At 54.8% G+C, this 26,101-nt stretch overlaps 1 protein-coding gene and 1 long non-coding RNA gene across 2 annotated transcripts; both read right to left on the reverse strand.

The window, feature by feature from the left end:
* Nucleotides 1-3,672: 3,672 nt before the first annotated feature.
* LOC116892132 lies at nucleotides 3,673-5,571 on the reverse strand. Its single transcript, XR_004386915.1, has 2 exons — nucleotides 5,448-5,571; nucleotides 3,673-4,310 (listed from the first exon to the last, which is right to left on the reverse strand). It is a non-coding gene; the product is annotated as an uncharacterized LOC116892132 (long non-coding RNA).
* Nucleotides 5,572-6,777: 1,206 nt separating this feature from the next.
* Nucleotides 6,778-25,708, reverse strand: Megf6 (multiple EGF like domains 6). Its single transcript, XM_032890787.1, has 29 exons — nucleotides 25,573-25,708; nucleotides 24,361-24,483; nucleotides 23,543-23,665; nucleotides 23,245-23,382; nucleotides 22,649-22,768; nucleotides 21,977-22,099; nucleotides 21,543-21,716; nucleotides 21,186-21,317; nucleotides 19,966-20,094; nucleotides 18,237-18,365; nucleotides 17,466-17,600; nucleotides 17,240-17,374; nucleotides 13,990-14,115; nucleotides 13,351-13,482; nucleotides 13,139-13,267; nucleotides 12,905-13,036; nucleotides 11,743-11,871; nucleotides 11,526-11,654; nucleotides 11,171-11,299; nucleotides 10,708-10,836; nucleotides 10,386-10,514; nucleotides 9,665-9,793; nucleotides 9,409-9,537; nucleotides 9,183-9,314; nucleotides 8,915-9,043; nucleotides 8,282-8,410; nucleotides 7,178-7,306; nucleotides 6,892-7,020; nucleotides 6,778-6,812 (listed from the first exon to the last, which is right to left on the reverse strand). Exons 1-29 carry the CDS (start codon nucleotides 25,706-25,708, stop codon nucleotides 6,778-6,780), a joined length of 3,702 nt encoding a protein of 1,233 aa, XP_032746678.1.
* Between the last annotated feature and the right edge of the window lie 393 nt (nucleotides 25,709-26,101).

A 26,101-nucleotide genomic window follows, 5' to 3' on the forward strand; every position in this document is an offset into this window, starting at 1 on the left:
AGGAGGCCATCAAGGCTTCTAATATCCTAGCCATCTCTAGAGAGGCCTGTGCCCTGGTTGGGGCTAAGTAGGACCAGATCAGGACCCCTGGGTGTCCTGAGCCACCTGCAGTGACTTTGCCAGTCATGGGTGCTTCGACTGCTGGCCTGAGAGACAGTGGAAGACCAGAGCGCTGGCCCTTCATCTCAGCAAACCACGGTGCCCAGCCCGATATGAGCAGAGTATTGCGGGGTAGGGCCTGAGGGGGACACACACCTTTGCTTTCTGAGGAGACCAGAGTAAGAGGCATGTGACACACAGAGACGGTTTGAATGCTGCGGACCATTTCCAGAGACAGGCCAGGCCTCTAGCCTTTCCTCCAGGGAGTGTGGGAAACGGTCCGGCCATAAAGGTGTGCGTACAACTTCATCTTCAGCCTCGGGACTGCTGTTCCCCCCTGCACATCAGTCCTTCAAGTCCTTCCAGAACATTCCTGACTCTGCCCGGCTCCCTAATGCCTATCACCACCAGCCACAGGGCGAGGGTGTGTTTCTCTCTCAGGCCCCCTGGTGGCTACAAGAGGCACTAACATGGAGGCTAGACCCAAGGAGCCCAGCATTCCTGCCTCATTTAAGACTCTGGCTTTGAACCCAAGAAAGTGAAGCCATGGCCAGGACTCCCATGCCCTTAGCCAGTTAGTGTGTAGGAGCTCTCGTTCCTGGACTTCTCACCTCTGCTTGTCCAATGACAGCTGCCACCTGACCCTAATGCCTCACCTGTCCTCAATGCCCTACCTGTCCCTAATGCTGTACCCGTGCTGGGCCTCTGACTAAAGGCTGAAGTCAACTCCCGTTCAGTTTAGCAATTATTCCTTCGGTCATGCCACAGTGACCCACTATCTCTTATTTTTTTACTCTTTAAGAATATATGTTATGTGAAGGGGTGGGGCGCTTTGCCTAAATGCCTGGTACCCTGCTGAAGCCAGAAGAGGGTGTCAGAGCCTCTGGGACTGGGGTTGTGGAGGGTTGTGGTCCCCCATGTAATTGCCTCGGCAATTACTGAACCCAGGACCTCTGAGCGTCTGTAAGAGCAGCGTGTGCTCTTAATGGCGGAGCCAGCTCTTCCGTGTCCTATATTTCCCCCATGTGGGTCCTGGGCTCAAACTCAAGTCACCGAGCACCATTACCCACACTACCCACTGAGCCATCTCGCCAGCCCCCAAGTTCCCTTAACCTCTACTTACACCAACCCTAGCATTTTTTTTTTTCTTTTCCCAATTTGTGCCCACGTTCCTGCTGCAAAGGTACTAGCACACAGCTGCCCGCCACATTCTTTGTTAAGTCTCTGCACTGTCTGTAGCTGCTTCTCCCTAATTCTTCCCACTTCACATTTAAAAACACATCAGTTCGGTCAGGCACGTGGCTCATGTCTGTAAGTAATCCCAGCACTTGGGAAGCAGAGACAAGACCTGAGTCCAAGGTTTACATAGCAAACTGGATTAGCCAGGGCTAACAGCAAGGCCTCTCTCAACCAATCATCAATTAATCAGGCAATCAACCAACCATGGTTCGATGGGCTTGTTAATCTTCAAATGTTGGCTTTCTTACCAGTCGCTATGTGATAAGAGCATCTGCCTAGTGTGTGAAGGGCCCGAGTTGGATCCCTCCCCCTTATACACATGTGTGTGTATGTGTGTGCGTCCATGTGTGTGTTCATGCATGCCTATGTGTGTATGTGTATGCATGAATGTGTATATATGCCTGTGCATGCAAGTGTGTGTGTCCGTGTGTGTGTCCATGTGTGTTCATACATGTATACATGTATATTTGTGTGTGCATGTTCATGCATGCGTATATATGCGTGCATGTGTTCTCATGTGTGCATTGTGTTCATGCATGTGTACATGTGTGTGTGCCTGTGCATGTGCATCCATGTGTGCATGTGTGTGTGTGTGTATAGCTACAGTGATTTGCACCTTGACAACAGTAAAACTCCTTCCTCAGGGGCTAAAGAGATTGCCCAGTGGTTAGAGCAATACTACTCTTCCAGAGGACCTGCAGTCAATTCTCAGTGCCCATATCAGGCAGCTCATACCCTGTAATTCCAGTTCCATGGGATCTGATGCCTCTGGCCTCCACAGGGAGCCTTGCTTGCACACACACACATACACACACACACACACACACACACACACACACACACACACACACACATACACACCCTTCCCAGATCTTCTTGCTATGGTTGTATTTCTACCCAGCTGAGTCTTACAGGCTAGATCCTGTGACTTTCTTTTTTAAAAAATGTAATTACATGATTTGTTGGGGAGTATATATGAGGAGGTCGGAAGACAACCGATGGAAGTCACCATGGGGGAAACAAAATCACGTTGTCAGGCTTGGTGGCAAGGGCCTTAACCCCCTGAACCACCTTGCCAGCCAAGATCATATGACTCTAAGTGAAATCTGCTTTTTCCTTCCCTGTTTCTCTCTCCCTTCCTGCTCCTGGGTGGACCCTGGTCCCTCAGGAGGGCTAAAGTGGGCCATTCCATCTGCTACCTCTGCTGGCTACAACTGCTGCCTCCCAGCCTGTCACTCACAGCACCAGTGATACCCTGTCTCCAACTTCCCTTGCGCCTACCCTGTGGTGAGCCAGTCTGAGTTTGACCTGTGGTTTAGAAGGACAATTTCAGTTCTCCTCATGATGGCCATGTAGGAAATGTGCTGTGAGGTTTCCCATGGCTCCCTCCTGGCCTCTTCCTAGGAATATTTCCAAATTAGACAATGGGTGAAACTGTGGGTATGGCGATAGTTTAGCTGGGCATAAAAACCGTTTGGTTTTTCAATACCTGTGACAACATCTCCATTTCCTGGCTGTCAGCCTTTCCCTTGTAGAATTTCTGGCCAGTCTTGGTTCATAATCCCTTTTCCCTCTGGGCACTTTAGAATTCCTCCTCTGCTCCCATACTGCCTGCTTCACATTCACACAAAACTCTTCCCCATTCCATTCTCTGCTCTGCCATCCCTCTGCCTTTACTCAAGTATCTGTACAGTGACCAACTGACCTGCTCCCACTACTGACCATCCCACTGAACCCCTTGAAGTGTCCCTGGAGGTTTCAGCTGCCTTGGATGCAGTGGGAGAGGGAGGAGGTAGCCACCATCCAAATCCAAAACAAGGGGCTTCTTTGGGTGGAGCAGAGGCTCAGGTCTAAATCCAGCTCTCCTCTGATTTCTGCTATTCCCAGGACCCTTCACACAACCCTCCTGCAGGGTTCTGTGCTCTGAGCTACAGTCTGAGGTATCAGCCTCAATCCACAGGGAGCCCCAGCTCCTATGATGCTGTCTGCCCATCACCCTGTTAAGGCGAGGGCAGGCTGTTCAGGTTAAGCATGAATTTCCTTCCACACCAGGCCTGCCCTGCTCCCTCTAGAACATTCTTCCTTAGTCTCTGGATAAGCCACCTTCTAGGTCTCAGAGGTCTCTCAGGCACCAGTGTGTTCTCTGGGACAATTCACCTTGACCAATCACTGCCTCATGCCCCAGAGCCAGAAGCCAGGAAGAACCCCAATGTAACCAGAGTGGCACTCCCGCCATTAGAGAGGGGATACAGGAGGTCCCCATCCAAGAGCCCTCATGCCAGCTGCTCTTGGAAAGACCCACAGAGTCTACAGAAAGCACAGAAACCCAGGCCATGAGGACACCACTGTGCCTTTAACTCACTGGGTTTTACAAAACCCTTAATCCCGCTTGCTGGCAGCCCCCCACCCCCAAAGCCTTCTGCCTGAGTTCTGAGATCAGGCAGCTTCCAGCCAACCCAGGGCCATAACGGCATGTGGAATTGCCCATAAATACCTTACATAAATACAGACTGGACTACATTTCCAGGTAAACAGTTGGCTGGCCGCAGCAGTCCATGGCTTAGCACCAGAAGGACCTAGCAGGCAGGTGGGGCCTTGCTTATCCCCACCCCAGATCCCTGAAGAGAGCCAGGATTCCACAGGGCAGCCTGCAGGGTCCCCATGTAAACATCGGCCTGAGGCCCAGTCCACTTCCCTGGATTCCTTATGTCCAGAGGAGGCCTTCTTCCCCATGACCACAGAGCCCTGATGTGTGGCTGCGTGACGATCTAAAGCTGTCCACAGAGATCCATGGCTTTCCAGGAGAGGCGTGGACTCAGACGTCCCACCTGCGTCTTCTCAGTCTCCAGCAGAGACCTGGGTCCCTTGGGCTGGGTAGTGGACATCTGTGGGCGTTCCTCTGATTTAGTGCTTCATGGCCCTGCTGCTGGGGTGCTGGGGTGCTGGTCTGCTAGAGGATATCTGTGTGGGCACTGGGGACATGTGAAGAAAAAAAGGGTCAGCAACAAGGTGGGGTGGGAACCCTCAAAACAGCCACACTCCAGGCTGACATTGTCTTCTTCACTCATCAACGAAGCCTGGTTAAGGCAGTAGCCTATACCCCCACGCCCCATGGTCCAGCCCCATCTCCAAGGTTCAGGTTCGGAAGGTATAGGGAAGCAGAAATGTTCACCCTCGTATGGGTCTCCTCCTCCGGTCTTAACCAAAGAGCAGCCCCTGGGCAAGCACCTATTGTCTAAACTCTGGGCTGGGCATGGGCTCCCAGGGATCTGCGTGACAGATAGCTGCCCCCAGTAATGGGGCAGTAAGGCCTCAGTTACCTACACCCACAGGGACTCTACACGTCCACCAGCACAACCTTCTCCATCCTACTATAAGCAGTGGGAGTAGGGGTTGAGGTCTGATCAGCTCTGATCCTGCCAACTTCCAAGAGGGGTGGGAGCAGGGCTCTGAGGCTGGTGGGAAAGGCTTCATCGAAGGTTAATCTAATGCCACCCCAGGGAAAATGGCTGGCCACAGTACCCTCCCCACAGTCCTATTTTCAGAGACGTGCTAAATGTCTATGCTCAATGCACGTGGGATGCCCTAGGGTGTAGTACCACATTTGACCACCGGGGGGTCACTGTGGGTAGCATTATGTACCCAGGCACCAGTCAGCAAACTGCACCCTAACCCCAATCTTGTGTCACTGCTCTTATGTGCTGGCATATGTGCACATGAAATAGCTCACACCACAGGGATGTTCATGCATATACTGGCTAACATACATCTTTGCTCACAGATACGTGGGCATGCATGCATTCATCACCCCCATACTGAATCAATCACCCAGCCCTGCCTGCATATGGATCTGTGAGCTCACACTGTCATCTGCAGTATCACTCTGGGGAAAGCGTTGATGCTCTAGACTGGCAGTGCAACCCGTTCCTGCCCATGAGAAGTGGCTTGAGGCCTACTCATCACCACGGGAGCTGTGTGGACTCTGGGTGCCAGGAAGGCATGGCCAAGTTTCTCACTGATCTGACTCTACCACTTGGTATTGGGACAAGAGTGTGGATGCCTGGCCAGAGATGGGAGTCTTCGATTCCTCCCCTGGGGACCTGACTCACCTTCCCGGCAAGTGGGTCCCATGTAGCTGTCCACACAGTGGCACTGCCCACTGATGGGGTCGCAGTCGGCCCCACCCCCGCAATCACAGTGCAGGGCGCAGCCCGGCCCAAAGCGGCCCCTTCTACAATCTGTATAGGCAAGAGGTAGGAGAGAGAAACATAAGCACCATCGCGTATGCCTGGACCTGGGTAGAAAGCTCAGGTGGGATAATGTCCTATGGGGAAGGAGTAGAGGAGACCGTGGGCCTCAGTTTCCCCCGAAGAGTATGACAGTTCCTATTAAAAGTATCTGTGCTCTACAACCTTGGGCTCCTAAATGGAGGAGCACCAGTCCACACGTATCCCTGCCTGGTGCCTGAGTTGGTGAAGCAGTAGCCACAGCTGCTGTCCCCAGGGCTGGATGAATTAAAAAGTCACTAGGTCAGTTTTATGACCCCAGTGGGACAGCCCCCATCCTCAGGCAGTCTGGTCTGAAAGGGTAATGGCGGCGACTGTTAAGTCAGGAACATATTTCTACCTCACTGGGGCCATTCTCGTGATAGCCAGACAGAGTCCCAAGACTCTAAGCTACCACAGAGCAGGACCCTAGCCTTGGCAGCCCCAGTGGATGTCTATGCTTGTTCTGTATCCTGTTCTGGTTACTGCCACAGCCCTCAGAGGTTGCAGGGTGAAGCAGAGATCACAGGAGGGCACAGTGCCTAGTCCGAGGCCTGGCATACATGCAGTCAACCCACACGATTGATATTTGCTATTGGGGTAGACTAACCCCCATGTCCCGTCCTGGGAAGGACCCCCACACTCACCCAGGTCACATGCAGCTCCTGTCCGCCCAGGTGGGCAAAGGCAAAGGCCGCTGATGGGATCACAGGGCACACCCATGTGGCAGTTACACTGCTGCAGGCAGCCATCTCCAAAAGAGCCTGACTCGCACCCTGGTAGAGGCAGTGGGATCAGTGTTCCCGTTCCCCAAATTAACCAAGACAGGAAAGGGTGCAGGGGTCCGGTGGGGGCTGGGAACACTCACCCTTCTCACAGAACTGGCCATGGAAGCCAGCAGGGCAGAGGCACTGGCCACTGACAGGGTCACAGGGGGCGCCCTGTTGACACTCACAAACTTTCTGGCAACCAGGTCCATAGAAGCCGGTGGGGCAAGCTGGGGAAGGATCCTGGTTAGGCCAAGTCAAAGGCAGCAGAAACCCCTCATTTTCCCACAGTGGGCAAAGGACCAAATTCCAAGAGCTGAGAGAGGCATCAGAAGGAGCTGGCATGGGAGCCCATCTCTTCCTGTCCTGTGTGACCTTGAGCAAGCACCTCCAGCCTCTGAACCTGGTTATCCCATCACTATCTCTCCCCCATGAACAAGGCCTGAGAAGATGGCCACTGTTCTCATGCGCCAGGACCAGCCTAGATGGTATGCACAAGGGAAAGGGACGACCCCACTCACAGTGTTCACAAGCTTGACCGTAGAAGCCAGGGCCACAGAGGCAAGCGCCCGTGGTGGGCTCACAGCTGCCATTGTTCTGACAGAAACATTCCAGGAGGCAGGCAGCACCATAGCGCCCAGCAGGGCAGGCTGTGCAGGGACGGGACAAATGGATTCTTAGGTGTTCCCCGACCTGCTGCCTCTACACAGACCCACAGACCCACAGACCCAAACTCTGCCTCCTCCTCAGGGTCCAGAGCAAGGCCCTCCCTGTTCAATATTCAGTCCAGCTGCCCCTTACACTCACCGTGCTCACAGTGAGGCCCCATCCAGCCCAGGGGGCAGGAACAGCTGCCGTTGGTAGCATGACACAGGCCCCCATTCCTGCAGGCACACTTGAGTTCACAGCCCTTGCCAAACCGGTCCTGGGGACAGCCTAGGGGCAGATGGCAGGCGAACTGAGGACTCTGGTCAGGGTTGTACATGTTTTGGGGACGTGTCCCCACACAGACTGATGTTCATTCGACAAATGCTTCCTGAGCTGCCTGGAGCTGGTTTTTCCCTCCGTCACAGAATCCATCCTTCATTCAGAATCTGGGGCAGCCAGCATGAGGCCTGATCTGAGGGTCCCTCTAAGATAACCCTGTCTTCAGGGGACTGTAAGTGAGCACCCGCACAGCCAGCAAGGAGTGAGGAAGGCTTCCATCACACTTCCTCGGGGCTGAGAATGTGTGCCCGGGAGATGTGTACCCAGGACCAGGCATGGCCAGCCGTGTGTACTCAGAGGTGGCCTGCTGACTACCTTCACGCTGCTATCTTTCCCAGGAGTGAGGCGGGACCTGGGGGCATCCTGCCTACAGCCTGGCCTTGGACTTCCAGTCTTTGACTACACCAGTCCTAGGCTGAGAACAAGGGTTCCTAGAACAGCCTTTGTGAGGACTACAGGAGGAGCTGTGAGTGTTCCCTTGAGACCGGGCACACTGACAGGAGCGTGGGTCATGATCACTGTCCCCTGGTCTACCCATGTGCCACTACCCCACCTCTACTGGGGTCCCTGGGCCTGGAGAAAAGGACCAGGAAATGTCCTTCCCAGAAGATATTGCTACCAGTCTCGGGAGGGGTTCCACTGGCCACAGAAATGAGAATAGGCCACGAAATAAACCAACTCTCAAGAGTGCTGAGTGGGTGGGGACCGAGTTGGCATGGGATGGCCGGTTTGCCAGCAGGGCAGGCTGTCCACGTGGTAAGGGACTGATCCCCAGCCCCAAGGTTTCCAGGGAATTCACAGTGGCAGCGAGTATAAATGTGTCCCTGAGGAATGGGCACACCCCCTCCCGTGGTGAGCTCACTTCAGCAGCCTGTGACACATCTGTGAGCTATGCACACGCTCAGCCCCCCAGCAGACACTCACCATGCTCACAGCGGACCCCCGTCTTCCCGGGAGAACAGATGCAAGCCCCCGACACCGGGTCGCATGCCGCCCCTTGCCCGCATGCACACACATGGGCACAGCTGGGGCCGAAGCGACCCTGCAGACAGGCTGTGGAGAGGGGCAGATGAGTCGTTGCTTCTGCTTTGACCACACCCATCCTAGGCTGTACTGGCCCCAGTGACAGGACAGTAGACACAAGGGTCAAACCACCAACTCCCGGCATCACCCATCTTCCTCCATGAATAGGTTCTGCTGGGAGCTGGGCCCCAGGCCACCTCTACAGAGACACACTGCCACAACACTCCAGCTCTTCCTCGATTCCAAATTGGAAAGGTCCCACATGACCCAGGGGAAAGTCCCTTTCCTGGACAGGATGCTTGGCCATGGGATTGTGCTCAGATATCTGGGACAGAGCTAGCCAGAAGCCGGGCCCTCTATGGTCACACCTATGCCTTCCCAGAGCCCTCAGTGCCACTCTAGCTTAGATCAGCAATGGGGGACTCGAGAATTAGGGAAGCAGGTGGGCAGGGGGCTGTCCTCCCATAGGCTGGCCCCACTCCCTTCCCCAGAATTCAGCAATACACTACCCAGCCCAGCAACCGGGGTCCTCACCAAGGCTGCAGTCGGCCCCAAGGAATCCAGCAGGACAGTAGCAGGCTCCCGTGGCCGGGTCGCAGGTCCCACCATTGAGACACTTACAAATGTGTTCACAGCCTGGCCCATAGCGCCCAGATGGGCACCCTGCAGGGAGAGAGAGGGTCTGCTACACAAGCTGGATGCGGACTCGAACATGCAGCACCCCCGAACAGGCCAACCTTGGGAGCTTCCCCCACCCCCTTGCATATCAGTGTCAGACAGAACCCCAGATCCCCGGACTCACTTTGCAGACAGCCGGTGCCATGGTAACCAGCAGCACACGTGCAGACCCCTGAAGCAGGGTCGCAGGCCCAGGTCTCACCAGGACACTGGCACAGGTGCTCACAGTCCTTTCCAAAGGTGCCAGGCTGACAAGCTAAGTATAGATCAGATAGGATCAGGTCTGGCTTAACCCTCAGGGATCCCCCAGTTGTCCCTCACCACAAAACAGGCGTTAGGGGAGCACCTACCCTGCTCGCAGCTAAGCCCAGTAAACCCGGGTGGACAGTGGCACTCCCCAGTAACATGGTGGCAGGAGGCATTGGGTGGGCAGAGACAATGCTGAGCACAGGCCTCTCCAAACCATCCGCGTGGACAGGCTGTGGGAAGCGTAGAACGGGGTGAGTTTTCTGGGAACTGGGCAGAGGGGAGCCCTGAGGTGCTTGTACAGCACCAACTCCCTCCCAGCGCCCTCCCAACGGTCCATGAACGGTTATCTCTGCTTACCCTGCTCACAGTGTGGGCCCCTCCATCCTGGAGGACAGAAGCATGCCCCCGTGACATGGTGGCAGGAGGCACCTTTCCGGCAAGCACAGTGCTCCTCACAGTGAACCCCAAACGTGCCACTGACGCAGGCTGTAGCATGACAGACAGACAGAAGGCTTGAGATTACAAATCCAGGGCCTCTGCCTCTCTGGAGGGCGAAGGAGAGGCAGGGAAGAGGCACTGGATTGCCCTGAGGCCCTCCTGACTTGGCTTCCCGGCATCAGCAGCCCCAGGCTTGGTTCTGAGCCAAGGGTTCTCTAGGCTGGGTCTGAAAACGGCAGTAGCTATGCAGAAGGGGGAGCAGAGAGGGGAAGACTCAGAGAGGACAGATGGGTAGTATACAACCCAGTGTCCAGTTGTCCAGATGCTGAGGGGGTTTGAGGCCTGGAGGAAGAACGAGGACTGTGGGCACAAAAGCCACAGCCTGGGCAGCCTCCTGTGATCATAGAGCCTTGAGCGGTACAGGCTTCAAATCCACAGACCATGGCTTTCTCACTGAATCCTCTCTCCAAAGTAGAAGCCAACCAGCCAATCAGACTAGCCTCTTAGGTCCAGCAGGAAGGCCCTGAACCCATTTAACCATGGGCTACATGGTGAGAGCCAGCCCCGGTCCATATCTTCAGCATGGAGTAAAACCCGGTCACCCTTGGCAGAACCTCCCAGCTTCCTGGACCCCACTCACAGCTCTGACACTTGTCCCCAGTCCAGCCAGCTGGGCAGAGGCAGTGGCCGGTAAGCCGGTCACATATGCCCCCGTGAAGGCAACTGCAGTTGAGCTGACAACCGGCTGCATAGCGTCCGGGAAGGCACTCTGCAAAAGCAGGGGTAGTGATGAGGGTCTGTCTAACTTTCTGGGCTAGGGCTTTGCCCAGGAGATACCAGCTCTACCTTCCTGCAGCTTGGGTGGAAGGGAAAACACTACAGCCACCCCCTAGGATGCTGCCCCCTTGACAGGATGTCCTTCTGTCCTGAAGGATGTCTACCACCCAGGCTAGATAGCTCACCGTTCTCACAGGCCAAGCCGGTCCAACCCTCTGGGCATGTGCACTGGCCCAAGATGGGGTCACATCTCCCTCCGTTGCGGCAAAGACAGGAATGCTGACAGTTCTTGCCATACAGGCCAGGAGGGCAGGCTGAGGCCCAGAAAGCAGAAGCAAGCCTCAGCATCCGGCCAGCAGAGACCTTTGCAGTCCCGTAAGTTTCCACACATCCCCAGAGCCCAACCTGACTTTCCAGTTGGAGCCTTACCAGGCTGGCTCTATGATGCCAGAGCCCAGGCTTGTCCTATACCCACCAACTTAGCCTTAGGGGCATGACACTAAAGGTCACGGTCACGCTCCTTTCTAAAAGCCATGCTGACCGATGAACGCTCTACCTACCCACCCATACTATGCACACACGTCCCTCATGGACCTACTGAGAGGCCATTACCCAGGACTGGACCCTGAACTCCCATGCAAGACTTACCCTGCAGGCAGGTGGGTCCCATCCAGCCAGGGGCACAGTGGCATTGCCCTGTGACGGAGTCACAGGAGGCCCCATTGAAACAGGTACAAATCTGGCTGCAGTTAAGCCCGAAGGTGAGGGGTGGGCAACCTGCAATAGGAGAGGAGCCATCAGGAACAGAGCTAGGGGACTGAGTAGATCTGCCAGGGTTTCAGGGCCACCTCTCAGCAGAGCAACCATAAGAGCGGTGGACACTTGGGACCTCATGGACAAAGTGGTGTCTTCAGTCAGATGCCAGGAAGGGGCCCCCAGGGGTGTTCCCTCCAGTGAAGGACCCATGCTCCCCACAGTACCCAGGATGAGCCCCCTTACATACTCTGGGCACAGCGTGGGCCCCAGCGGCCAGCTGGGCAGATGCACGAGCCGGTGACAGCATCACAGGGTGTCCCGGCAGAGCAGTTGCAGGCACTGTCACAGTCTAACCCAAAGAAGCCAGCAGGACAGGCTACAGACAGAGGTGGCAATCACAAGAGGCTCAGAGCCAGAGATCCTTGCCCAGCCTGCACTCAAGGGCTAGCCTGCACTCAGCTTACCATGTTCACAGAAGCTTCCCCTCCAGCCAGCTGGGCAGGTACAGGCCCCACTGACATGGTCACAGGCGGCCCCATGCTCACACCTGCACTTCTGCTCACAGCTGGGCCCATAGTATCCCTGGCGACACGCTAAGACAAAAAGGCCAGTCTCGTGTCAGATTGGGACAGCAAATCTGGCCAGAGCCCCTGACGAAGAAGGCCCTCCCTCCCAACACTGGGGATGCCTGGCCTTACCACACACTCTCCCTACCCTTTCCTGAGATGGGAGGTTAAGAGTCCCAGCCCTTGTCTTTGGGATTCCAGTACGATCTCACCTAGGGCTGTCTCTAAGGCCGGTTACCCTGACCCACTCACAGCCCACATGCAAGTCTTGGAAGTATACAGGGGCCTAAGGACCCCCTGCTTCTCCTCCCTGGCTGGGACAGTGTAGGCAGAATGTTTTGTGCACTGTGTACAGATTATCCTTGTATCATTCAAATGCTGGTTTCTCCACCCCTATATTTTGGTGCAATCCGGATGAGGTTATTGTAGTGCTTACTCTAAGTCTCTCCTGCTTCAAGTTTGTGTAAACACTGCTTCTGTTTATATGAACAATAAAAGCTGATCAGGGAATGGCTGGGCAGAAGAGAGAATAGGGCTGGACTTCCGATTCCAGCATTGGGAGGGAGGGAGAGAGGGAAGTGGTGGTGGTGGGGGGATTCTCCATGAGGTGGGGGTTAAGAAGACGTCATGGAAAAACACACGGTGCAGAAAGAGTCAAATCAATACTAAAACGAAAAGTATCTCTGGGATTTTGGCTGGAAGTAGCCAGATTAGTTTAGAGGATTAGACTAGATCAATGACTGGCCAGTTCCTGTGCCATAAAGCTTATCAAATAAATCTTATAGGCTCTGTCTCATTTATTAGGGAGCTAGCCGGGATAGAGAAAAGACTAATACTTTCAAAAATGAATTCGCAGGACCTCCCTGGCTTCCCATCTGCTACTTCAGGTGAGACTTAAGTCCCACTGACCGGTGGGAGACAGGACATGCACTAAGCAAGTGTGCTTGTGCGTGTGCGTGTGCGTGTGCGTGTGCGTGTGTGTGCATGTGTGTGTTTACATGCATGTTCATGCCTATGCACACACTGAGAGAGGAGGTACAAGTGCCAGGCTGGTACTTACACTGCTCACACCGTGGACCTTCATAGCCGGCCTCACACAGGCAGAGGCCACTGACGGCGTCACAATTCCCATGGCCCGCACTGCAGTTGCAAGGGTGGATGCAGTCGGGCCCCCAGTATCCACTGTCACAGGCTGCAACAGAGACCAGCGTCACCCTGTGCGATCTGCACAGCCACAGGGCATCGGGGAACAGGGTCAAGGAGGTCGGGATCAGTGGACAAAGGACCTACATACCTCTCTGGCAGCTGAGGCCAGTCCACCCGGGGACACAGCTACAGCGTCCGGTGGTTGGGTCGCAATGCCCATCGTTGGCACAAGCACACCTCATCTGGCAGCCAGTCCCATACCAGCCTGCTGAGCAAGCTGTTGGTGGTAAAGAGGGTGAGCTTAGCAGCCTGGTGTGCCCGCCCAGGCTGAGGCCAAGGCCAGATGCGAGTTATACTTACCGTCCTGGCAGCGGCTACCAACAAAGCCAGGGAGACACAGGCAGGTTCCAGTCTTAGGGTTGCAGCTGGCTCCGTGCTCACATGCGGGGCAGATCTCTTGACAGCCAAGCCCCCAACGGCCCTCGGGACAATCTAGAGCCCACACCCAGGGTTAGTTATTCTTTTCATAGCACCCTAGCCGGCACACTGGGCATACCGCTGAAGCTCCCTCTTGCCACAACCGGAAACAGACCACTGTTGCCGAAAAAGACTGCCCAGGAAAGAGGCAGGCTTCAGAGCCCCAGGGCTGCGGGGAACCCACCCATACATAAGTACACCCAACCCCAGGAATAGCTCAACAGCAAAAAGAGCCTGGTACAGATACAAATGCTCCATGCAGGGAGCGGATGGTCCAGGAGGGTACAGTGCAAAGCCACGGCTCTGTAGAGCAGCTGCAGACACCTCCCGTATCCCAGCTTGTCCCAGGATGAATCCCCGAAGAGACTATGAAGGAACCTAACACTTCAGGGTCAGGGCTAAAGTCCTAAATGGTCCATGACCACCCAGATCTTGGATCAGAGGTCCCTAAATATGGTCCGGGATGGTATTTTCAAATGCAGTCCAGGGTTGGGGCTGCCTGGGCATGTAGCTGCCACTCACCAGCGCCACAGTCCTCCCCAGTCTTCCCTGGTGGGCACAGACACTCCCCTGTGACTCGGTGACAGGGTGCTCCCACGCAGGAACAGGAACCTGAGCAGTTCACACCAAATGTTCCCACCGGGCACTCTGTAGCGGGGAACAGGTGGCTTCAGGCACTCCGCATGCAATTGCCAAGGCTAGGAACTTTCTCTACAGCTCCAGGAAGACCCGAACAGGTTATGAGGATAGAAACATGGTGGGGTTGGGGTTTGGGAGAGATCAGTCTGGACCATAGGCAGGGAGACGCAGGGGCAGGGCAGCAGAGGACCAGGCAGCCTGTCTTGTCTACCAGAAGCTAAGGTCATCTAGGACCCTGGAGAGCTCCCAGGAGCAAGGGATCACTCTTGCCCCTGGGTGGTCCTCCCAGGGGACCACCTCTAGCCAGGTCAACCGAAATGCGCCAGTCCGGTCCCCTCCCTTCACACCCAGCTCCATAGCCCCAGAGCTGTAGTCACTGCTGGCAGGATTAAGTTAGGAAGTGGTAATTGGTCCATACACGGATTAAGGGAGGATCCCAGATGTCTGGGCCCTCACACTCTGCAACTCAAGTTACAACAAGGAATAGAGCAGGAACGGAATCAGGGTGTCCTGGACAGGAATGGTCCAAAGGTCCCAAGAATGTATATGGCCACTCCCTGGTACCTGCCATGGCCTTGGGCACCAGAAAGCCTCACTTGGTAAAGCACCTCTGTGCTCCCTATAAGAGTCATGCTCTCAGGGCTGGAGGAGAAGAGAGCATGAGACTGGAGTAGGAACTTAGGATGCATGGAAGGCATCCTGCCTGCTTAGTCCCCGCCCACTCTACCCTTCCCTGGAATGAAACAGCAGGCCTGATGCAAAGGTCCAGCAGGCAAGCAGCCATCACCAGGGATCGGGCACAACATGTGTGCATGCTTTAGGTGCCTATAACATACATACATGCAAACACATATACACACATGTACACACATGCTCATGCACACATACATGTACACACACATGTGTGCATACACATAGACATATACACATGCACATGCACACACACCACACACACATTTGCACACGCATGCACAAGGGGCAAACACGCAGCACAGACCAGGGAAAGAGCTCAACGCTGATGGTGAGGTGGTCCCTCAGGGCCTCAGGAGCTCTCCCCACTAACTGAGCATGGTCTGGTACCCAGGGCAGCAATACTTTCCAGACCTAATAACAAGAGGAGCCATTTCTGTAAAAGTCTGTATGTCACTTCCTGTGGTATGACCTCAGGAGCACTGGAGGCTTTAATAAGTAAAGAAAGAAAAGGGGGTTCCTTTTGGTTTCGGTACAGGGGCCGACCCGAGGACTGGTGGGAAGGAGACTCCCCTGCACACCAGGCCTGAGATGTGGCAGGGAATCTGGAAAAGGAAGACAAAGGCTTGTGGGAAAGAGAAGTGTGTGTATGTACAAAGGCACATGAATGTGTGACTGTGTGTGTGCATGTGTGTGTGCATGTGTATATGCGTGTGCATATATTTGTATGTGTGTGTGTTGTGTGAGTGTGTGTGCATGTGTGTGCATGTGTATGTGTGGGTGAGTGTGGGAGTGTGTGTGCATGTGTGTGCATGTGTATGTGTGGGTGTGTCTATGTGTGTGTCTATGTGTGCATGTATGTGTGTATATGTATATGTATGTGTGGGGTGTGGGTATGTAAGTATATGTACATGTATATGTGCATGTACATGTGCACGTGTGTGCATGTATGCATGTGTGTATGCATGTGCATGTATTTGTATGTGTGTAAGTGTGATGTGTGTGAGCATGTGTGCATGTCTGTGCACATGTGTGTATGTGTGTATATGTGCATGTATACATGTGTATATGTATGTATATGTATATGTATGTGTATGTGTGGGGTGTGTGTATGTGAGTGTATGTACATGTATATGTGCGTGTGTGTGTGTGTGTGTATGCGCGAGTGTGCATGGTCTGGGTGGCTCTCTTAGGAGCCTCAGTCCTGTCCACTCCCCAGATGCTTGTACAAATAAGGACACTCAGAGCAGGTGAACAAAGCCCGAGACCATAGAGTCCTGAGAGCAGGTCAGGTCTGGAGATTCTAGACAGAGTTAGAAGCCTGGGGTATTCTCTCTCTTGTGTCATAGAAACCTGAGAGCCCTCACCAGGTCTCATCCCACAGATGGGATTCTGCCAAGATGACCTATGACCCTGGCTGGTGATGCTGGGGACTTCTCTGCCTTTCTCCCCGACAGGGAAGGAAAAGGAGGGGGTGGCTGGTGGCTCCTGCATTCCTCTCCAACCTTGCCACCCTAAACTGGTCACACTCAGCCCTGAAGCCCCCTTCCCATCTGACCAATGGGTATAGACAGCCAATGCCAAGAGATGCTCACCCCTCCCAGCCTGTTGGCAATGGCTCTACTGACCCTAATACACACACTAGGGACCTTTGCCCCCTCTCTCAGGGACCTGTGACTACATGGCTGTATCTCCTCCTGGAAAAGAAGCTTTAAGCCAAATGTCTGAGTGTCTAGCCTAGCATCCCACACGTTACACAGCCTTAGCCTCACTTCAAGGATCCTAGCCCTTAGTACCCCGTCACATGTCCCCTGCCAGTATAGACCACAGCACCTTATTCTCCCTCCTGGTCCTCTAGAGCAAGCTCTCAGCCCATATCTGCTGGGCTGCCAACCAATCAGGATGTGATTTACCAAGCCACCTGCTCCCCAGCCCTGCCTCACGCCTCCCAGTGACACCTAAGGACCCACGTCACAAATGTACCCTCTGGTCTTGAGGCCCATTCTTCTACCTGCCAATCGTCATTGTCGGGGCTCTGTGCCCACTCATACACCCGGGACTGCAAGTGCACAGGCAGAGTAGGACTCTCTGAAGCATCCCCACCCCAGCAACCACTCTGCTCCTCCTCACGCCTCCCGTCCTCTGGCTCCCTTCTCATCCATCTTGCCCCAGACTCCAGCACAGAGCTTTCCCAGGAACTTCAGTGAGGCCAGTCGTGAACAGTCCTTCCACAGAAGTGCTGGCCCTGAACCAGGCAGGCAGACCAGCTCCTTCCTTCAGAACCTCTACGACAGTCTGGGAACAACAGTACCACTGAGCTGACAGTAGGTAAAGGGGCCATTTACACCCAGGCACTGGACCGGCAGCTTTTAGCCATGCACTTTCAAAGCTTCCTGGTACAAGGAACCCCAATCACCGGAACCCCCAGGGGACAGTCACGCACCTTGGCCACAGTCCTCCCCCTGGTAGCCAGGAGGACACTGAGTCCGACACTCGCCGCTCACAGGGTCACAGGCCACACCTGGCTGGCAGGTGCAACGGTGTCTGCAGCCTGGTCCAAAGAAGCCTGACTCACACTCTGCAGAGCGAGAGGCAAGACAGAATTGTGAGACGGCCGTGAGGTTCTCAATGGCCTTGGGACACCCCCACCCACCCACCTAGAGACTCACCTGCCTGGCAGCGCTCACCCTGGAAGCCGGCCTTGCAGGAGCAGCTACCGTCCTTCGGGTTGCAAGACCTTGTGTGTGACTGCTCACAAAGGCAGTCCTCAGAACAGCCTGGCCCGAAGGCCCAGGGAGGACAGGCTGAGGACACAGAGCCGTAAGGAGCCTGCCTGCTATAGCACCCACCCCAGCCAGCCGGAGCCAGCAAGGGTGAGAAGGGTATGCTGCTGTAGCTAAGTCCTTTTCCAGAACCTTCTAGGAATCCTGCCATATATATCTGTTCATGGCCTGGAGACCTAGGGCTAGGAACCAGGGTCTGCACAACTGATATGCTATCCCTAGGTCGTACGACTTTCCAGCTAAGACAAGCCTGATTTCTCCTCTCAAGAAACTCTTTCACAGATATCCAACACTACCATCGCCCCCTCTTTCTGCGCTAATCCACCGTTCCCTTCCTTCCCTGAGAGTCAGTGTACCCAGAGATGGGAACTCTGCCAGGGGCTGGGACGTTGGTTTTGTTGCACAAGCCAAGAGTGTCCCAGAAGCTCCCTAGGAAGTCTTGTCCTGTTTGCCTGCACTGCCAGATGAAAGCTAGGAGTCACACCAGCCTAGGGTCAGTGCATCCAATACCTGGAGGCCAGCACGGAAGTGATATAAGACTCCATATAGCTGATATATAACCCCAAGCCAACCCATCCACAGAGGCTGCCACGGTGCTCCCAGCATAGCACAAAGCAGGTGCTCCCCGTTCACAGAGACAGATGTAGAGGAACTCACCAAGGTGGCAGAAACGACCATAGAGCCCTGGGTCACAGAGGCAGGCCCCATAGAGGCGGTGGCACCGGCCCCGGTTAGCACAGTGGCATTTCTTACGGCAATGTTTGCCGTAGAAGCCCTTGGGGCAGCCTGTGGGGGACAGTTTAGTGAGAATTGAAGATGGAAGTTGGCCCACCCAGACATGGTCCTCAGATGAAGAGACGCTTTCGAGGCCTAGTACCCGGGACAGGAGACGGGAGCAGCCATGCCCAGTGGGCACAAGCTCGACCTCCTGAGGAGGCCTGTTGGTTGGGCTGGCCAGTCCCGCAGAGTCAGCAGCACTGTGCACACTCACCAGCACGCAAAGCTCTAAGTATCCTGACCTCTGTCCCACACAGAAGGCTGAGCCCAACACCCCCCCCCCAACCCTCAGGAAACATTGCAAAACCTCACCTGGTCAGGACCACACCCAAGCCTGGGAGGCCTCAGGGCTAAGGCTGCCCTTGACCCTCTGGCTCTGCCCTGCCCCATGTCCCTACCTAAAGGGACATAGATAATTGAATCCTTAAACACTGCCACATCCCGATCTCCAGGCTCTTGAGAAAAGAGCACCCCATTGCCCAAGGGGGCTCCCCAAATACAATGACAGAAAACATCCTTAGCTTGCAGGAAGGAAGCCCTGAGACAGAGAGAGGAAGGCAGTGAAGAGGTATGAGCAGATACGGTCACAAGAAGAATGCACGCCCAAAGTAAGGGACACCTAGGGTCTGAGGAACCAACACAAGGTCCTCAAGAAGTCTCCACCTCCAAAATCTGCCTGTCTCTCCCCAGAGGCCCCCCTCGACTCACTATACCCGTATATTTATTTCACTCGCTGAGGTGTGTGGTGGCTCTCCCCCAGGACTGCAGAAGAAAAGTATCTGGGAAGTGACGTAAATTCAGGTCCTATACCTGCTAATGTCCCTGAGGTGGTCTAGAGCCTGTCCTACCTACGGCTCTTCCAGTCTCGACATGTTTGCAGCAGACTGTGAGAGATGGACAATGCAGACGGTAGGTAGGTGGGTAGGTAGGTGTCATGTGGCTGCCTGGCCGCCCTATTGTCCTCACACTACCCTGGGGCCTGTGGGCTGGGTTCTATAGACTGTATCCTCTTGCTCAAACGGGGTGGGGTTTTCAACCTGTGGATTATGACCCCTTTGGAGGTCAAACGACCCTTCCACAGGGGTCGCCTAAGATCACCTGCATATCGGATATTTATATTGTGATTCGCAACAATAGCAGATTACAGCTATGAAGGAGCACTGGAAATAAATCTACGGTTGCAGCATGAGGAAGGTTGAGAAGCACTGACCTAACAGGAACAGTTAAAATGGTTGAATAAAGTTCTGGACACCCAGAGATAAAGCCATTGCCCCTGAGAAGTTTATTCCCATGAACAGTGTGGAAGCTACAGCTAGACAGGAGGTTAAGCATCACCCCATGCAGCCACCAGCAAGGACAGAATTCCTTCTACAAATCCCAGCTGGCCACCACCCAGATCTGCTTGAATGCTCCCAGGTCCGAGGGGCTCACCCATGGAGTTGAGCCTCAACCTTCTATGTGTAAATCCCAGGAAATGGGCACACAGCCCCCTAAGGTTCTTTGCTCCCTCTCAGGCACAGCCTAAAGCCCTGGAGCAAGAATCGGAGTCTGCACCAAGCTCCATATTACCTCCCTTTCTTTAGAGTTCCCAGAGAGGGGTTACACGCACCATCCTCACAGTGGGCTCCACTGACGCCTGGAGGACAGCGGCAGGCTCCCGACACCGGGTCACAGGTCCCACCATTCTGGCAGGTGCAGGGAGAGCTACAATTCTTCCCAAAGGTGTCTGGAGGACAAGCTACAGGGGACAACAGGGAGACACCAGGATTACCAACCAGTAAGAACTCAGGTCCTCCTGGTACTGAAGACGGCCATTTTAAACAGCCTGGAACAGGAAATGATACTATCTGTACCTCTCGTCCCCAACCACACTCAGGGCAGACATCACTAATCAATGGCTACATCATGACATCTAACACTCACACCCCCTGACCCTTTTAATCAGATGGCCTATTTCAGGTGATCCTCACATCCTGAAGGGCCTGCCTGGTGCCATCCTGGTCAGGAGGCCTTGGGAGGGATAAGGAACAGTGATGGATCCATTTCCAGGGCGCTTCAGCTACTAAGTTGTCCTATTAGATGGTTTCAGAGTCCCCACTACCTGTAGGAGAGAAGCCCGCCCACCGGTTCTCCTCCATAGTTGCCTCCAAAAGTCTTATCGATTTGTTGACCTGTCATTAGATTCCTGGAGACTGACTGGGTACATCACACAGTCTAGCCCCACTGGTTCCCAGAGTGCACCATGTCTAGTGCAAGGGGTAGGAGTGGGGGTGGGGCACAGTCAGCAGACACTTATCAAAGGGAAGGAAGGACCGATAAGATAACGAATGGATAGGATTAATGGGATGAATGAATAGGTGTGCAGACAGATGGCTGGGTGGGTGGGTAGACAGATAGATGGACAGACAGACAGATGTATATGTGGGTAGGTAGACAGGTGGGTGGGTAGACAGATGGATAGATGGGTACATAAATGTGTAGAGGGGTGGATGGGTGGGCGGATGGATGGATGGATGGATGGATGGACAGATGGACAGATGGATGGATGGATGGATGGATAGGAAAACAGATGGGTGGGTGGGTACATGGATGGTTGGGCATGGAGACAGATGGAGGATGGATGGGTGGGTGCATGGGTAGGTAAATGGGCAGGTAGATGGATAGACAGATGGGTGGGTGGATGGATGGATGGATGGATGGATGGACAGAAGGGTGGGCAAACATACTCAGATTCTTCTCCCCAGAGCTAGGCAGGGGGAACCATACAGAATGGATGCTCACAGCTCTTGGGGTTCACAGACTCTGCCTAGACCCCACCAGCAGCCTCACTCTCATTGCAGATGATCCCGGTCCAGCCCTCTGGGCAGTCACAGCCGTCCTGGCCCGGGAAGCAAGTCCCCCCATTCCTGCAGTCATCGCAGGTTAGGCTGCAGTCATGGCCGAAGGAGTGATCCAAGCAGACTGCAGGAAGACAAGAAGAGGGACTAACCTCAGGCCCTTGGGTCAAAGAGGAGAGAGCAAGCCTCTAAGTTCTAAGTGAGATACGGGATCCCCACCCTGGGAGCTAGGGGCTAATTGAGTCCTGGAAGGGGTAGGCCCTTCTGGGACCCCTCAACATTGTAGGGCAGCTTAGCTCAGGAGCTGCCCTCCCCAAGGGGAGAAGCCAAGGGCAGGCTCATGCCTCACCAAACTTCTCAGTGAGCGTGTGTTCTCCACGCAACTCTGCTGCCGCTGCCTCCTCCTCAGCCCCATAGTCATCCTGGAAGAGTTGGGGCAGCTCATCCCTCAGCACCGCAATGTGGGGCAGGGGCCGCACAAAGGGCAGTCGGCCGTCCAGGTCCACCACAGATTCTTCTAGGGCTGGAGAAGGACACACAGACCTCTCAACCTCTGCTGCCCACTTACTCAGCAACAATACTGCCTTAGGTCTCAGCTCTTCTCTTTCCTTGTTATCGAGAAACGGGATGCCCCAAGACCCCCCTAACACTGTGCCCTACCTATCTATCACTTACGTGACCAGCCTGCTGGCCCCACCCCTACAGCAGGAGACAGGACCACCTGGGGCCCACAAGGTGGTAAGCCAGCTAGATTGCGGTAGTGGTGCCTAAGGGGAGGCTCACGCGTGCAGCCCCTGCGGTCCTCATCCAACCGGTAACCGGCCTCACAGAAGCACTGGAAGGAGCCAGCCAGATTAGAACAGTGGTGTTCGCAGCCACTGTGACCAGAGGCACACTCATCAACATCTGCAAACAAACAAGGCTGCTGGGGTTGTGCTCCCATGGCCGGAAACCTGGAGGACTCTTCCTGATCTGGCTGTACCCAAATGACAAAGTTCCGAGTTCATCCCTCTAAGCATCTGGTAACACTACCACCATCCCACCCCAGCCACAGTGACTGCTTTGGAAGTCTTTCCCCTCGAGAGTGAAGGGACAGTGGACATCTGCCAGGAGAGCCATTTAAGAAATGTCCCAACTCAGTGAGGAGAGACTATAGGCCAGAGGGAGAGAGGGAGGGAAGGAGGAAGGGGCAATGGTGTGTGTGATTTAAGGAATATGACTGTGTACAAATGTACGGTCCTGGCGCTATGTGAGACTGGCTAGCTGTATGTACGGCTTGTGTGTAGTATGTCAGATCATAAGCAAGTTTACATGTGGCCAGGATGGGTGTGCCTGAGTATTCAGTAGGCACTTAATCAATGTCCACAAGCTTAAGCAGGTGGATCCCACGTCCATCTCAACAGTTCCAAGGCTGACCCCTAACCACCCAGCTGCTTCCGCACGGCATGCGCTCACCCTCACAGCTACATCCGTCCGTGTTGAGCCGGTAGCCAGCGAAACAGCTGCACTCATACCCACCCGGGGTGTTGGCACACGCCTGCTGGCAGCACGGAGAGTTGGCGCAGTCGTCGATGTCTGTGGGGCATACGCAGGAGACTACAGGTACCACGGATACACATACGCCCTCCCGCAATCCACACAGCAACCTTACTCAGGCACGCCCGCACCCTTGTGTACATGCCTGTACGCGATCCAACCTGACCACATGTGAACCTGTACACAATCACTGGCACACTGCATACAGTCATCCATACAGCCACAGAACCACACACGCCTGGAAGGAACAGTTCCATGGACACCTCTCCCCCTCCCCCTTATCCTCCTCCTCCTCCTTCCCCTCCCCCACATGCCAACCCAAGCACTCAGACTCCTTCTGAGTTGTGATGCAGACTCTTGTCAGCTCCCCTGCTGCTCCTGCTGAGCCCAGGCAGTCAAGAGCAGCAGAGAGAGGAGAACTTCCAAGCCATGGCACCAAACAAGGCCAAGACTTGCTGTAGCAGCGAGCCCTGGGGACGGAGGGGCAGGGCAGCCTGGAAGGAACTGGCTCGTACCGATACAGGTCTTCTGGTCTTCATCCAACTCGTAACCACGAGGGCAGGTGCACAGGGGCCCAGTGCTGGTGTGGCTACAGCCGTGGGAGCACCCGCCATTGCCAGCCTCACAGCTGTTCACAATCTCCATCTCGATCCCTGTGAGGGCATCACCGCTGTGATGAGGGGTTAGCATTCCCTCAGCAGACCCTGGGAACCCACGCCCAGGGCTGCCCAATTGAAACTGACTTTTTTAGGGTCTTGGGGAGCCACATTAATGTCCCAAGCGTCCCCAGTCCACTCCTCACTGCCTACTCACGGTAACACTGCCGGCCATCGGCGCCCAGTTCATAGCCTGCGTGGCACACACACTTAAAGGATCCCTGAGTGTTGAGGCAGCCATGAGCACACTGGGCCAGCCCCAAAGCACATTCATCCACATCTGCAAGGGAGAAACAGGGAAGGGGTGTTAGGAGCTCCCGACAGTGGGAACGTGGTGGTGGCTGATGTCCCTGGGCACATTAACAGCTTCCTGGCCTGCATGACAGCATGCTGTCCCAATACCTGCCAGGCACAGACGGGACGGAAGAGACCAAAGTTGTGTTTCATATTGAGGGGTCTTTTCTCTTTGTTTGTTTTTAAATGTACGTGAGTACACTGTTGCTGTCTCCAGACACACCACAAGAGGGCATCGGATCCCATCACACCTGGCTGTGAGCCACCATTCTGGCTGCTGGGAATTGAACTCAGGACCTCTGGAAGAACAGTCACTGCTCTTAACCGCTGAGCCATCTCTCCAGCCCTGTTGTACAAATGGGTGTGTAGCTACTCACTTCCCCACTGACTCGCTGGGATACTTTCTGGGGTGTGTAGGTGGCCCTTTTCCCCTCCCCCTTGCTTACCTCTCCTGCCCCCTAAAGGACTGGGTGCTGGTTGGACAATATAGGAAGTATGTCTAAGGCAGAAACCCGAGTTCCCTCCCTCCTGCAGAAACACGGCTGGGTTGTAGACAGCTCCTGGGGTGACTCCCTCCCTCCCACCCACTGTCAAGGAGAGGAGACTAGTCATCACTCTCGGTCCCCCAAAGACCCATCCAGCAGGTGCCTCAGGGATGCTGGGCTAGACAAAGCATGCTACCTTCACAGGTTTTGCGGTCTGCAGCAAGCTGGTAACCAGGGTGGCAGCCACAGTGGGCAAGGCCCCGGAGTTCCTGGCATATATGCATACAGCCACCATTGCCTTCTGCACACGGGCTTCTCCCTGGATACCAGAGCCAGAGGGGTGGAGGCAAAGAAAAGAGATGGGGAAGGGGACTCTGACAGACTCAGAATCCCCCCCCCCAGTACAGGAATTCCTCTCAGCTCCAGCCTGTGCCATGGTCCCCCAGTTGTAGGCAATTCTGAGTTCCCCCAATTAGTCTCCATAGCCAAGATTGTGGCTTCAAGGCTCTACCAGAACAGAGTCAGTACCCCACTACACCCACAACTTTCAAGTGTCATGGCTCCCAAAGAATGGGCACCATGTTAGGAAGTGAGGCCTAGCTTAAGGCCATCCGGCAAGGAGGTGGCCAGCCCAAGTCAGCTCTGATTGTGAGCCTGGCCTACACCTCCCAGAGCTCTTGCTTTGAGATACAGTGTTGAAACAGACACTGAGACTGGGAGCTCCAAACCTTATGATTCCCCAATCCTCTGACCCAAGGATCCCTCCCATATGATCAGCCAAGCCTATGAACCCCCAAGGCCTGGTGCCCCTCTCAACCCTGTAACTCTCTCAGCCCTGTGAAACTCTCACCATTTTTATCTTCTAGCCCCACGGCTCCAGCTCTGTGAATCCCTCCATCCCTGAACTCCTAACAGTCCCAGCTGTGTAACCTACTCAGCCCTCTGTCCCCCTAATTCTGTGATCTCCCAGTCCTGAGACCCCATGCCATTCCACCCACGTGGCTGGCCTTGGCCCCCTCACATTGACACTTGCTTCCTACTGTGCTGGGGGACACCTGATGTGTCCCACTTCCACATCTGGGGGAGGGGACTGTGATCCTGCCCCACACACTCCTTCAGCAAAGTCTTTTTCTCTTAGGCAAGCCCAGAGTCCAGAGCACGCTGGCCTGGCTATCTCCTCCATCCAGACCCCAGACAGACATCTAGGGAACCACGGTGCCATCTGCATCCTGAGCCTCCTGCTCTGAAAACCTGAAATCCCATAGCACTCACCTCCTGCCTCAATCCCATGCCTGCAGCTCAGGCCCCCAGCAGCCCTCACCTCCCTCCTCCCACCAGGCATCCTCACATCAGCTTCTTCTCTGGATCCTGGAGCCCCTCATGCGTTCTCCAGCTACACAATACTTACGCACACAGCGCCTGCCATCCTCCTGCAGCTGGTACTGGGGCCGGCACTGGCAGCGGTGCTGTGTCACCGTGAGCTGTACACACTGGTGCTGGCAGCCACCGTTTCCCAGAGTGCAGGAGCTGATGGCTGGGGACATGAAGAAATGAATAATTTAGATCAGACCAAGAGTACAGATCCTTGTTCCCAGACAAGCAGGGCCAATGATGGTGGGTTCCCACATGAACCTGCACCAGTCTCCCCTTTGTTCTCAGTTCCCAGAAAGCCTGACTTTGCTTCCCCAGCCACCTACAGGGTCCACAGTACAGTGGATCTCTCTCTGTGTGTCTCTCTGTCTCTGTCTCTGTCTCTGTCTCTCTTTCTGTCTGTCTCTCTCTCTGTCTCTCTCCCTCCCTCTGTCTCTGTCTCTGTCTCTCTGTCTCTGTCTCTCTGTTTGTCTCTCTCTCTGTCTCTCTCCCTCCCTCCCTGTTTCTGTCTCTCTCTGTCTCTGTCTCTCTGTCTCTCTCTGTCTGTCCCTCTCTCTCTGTCTCTC

This window comes from Rattus rattus, chromosome 1 (assembly GCF_011064425.1).
Source record: "Rattus rattus isolate New Zealand chromosome 1, Rrattus_CSIRO_v1, whole genome shotgun sequence".
In the NCBI taxonomy this organism is placed as follows: domain Eukaryota; kingdom Metazoa; phylum Chordata; class Mammalia; order Rodentia; family Muridae; genus Rattus; species Rattus rattus.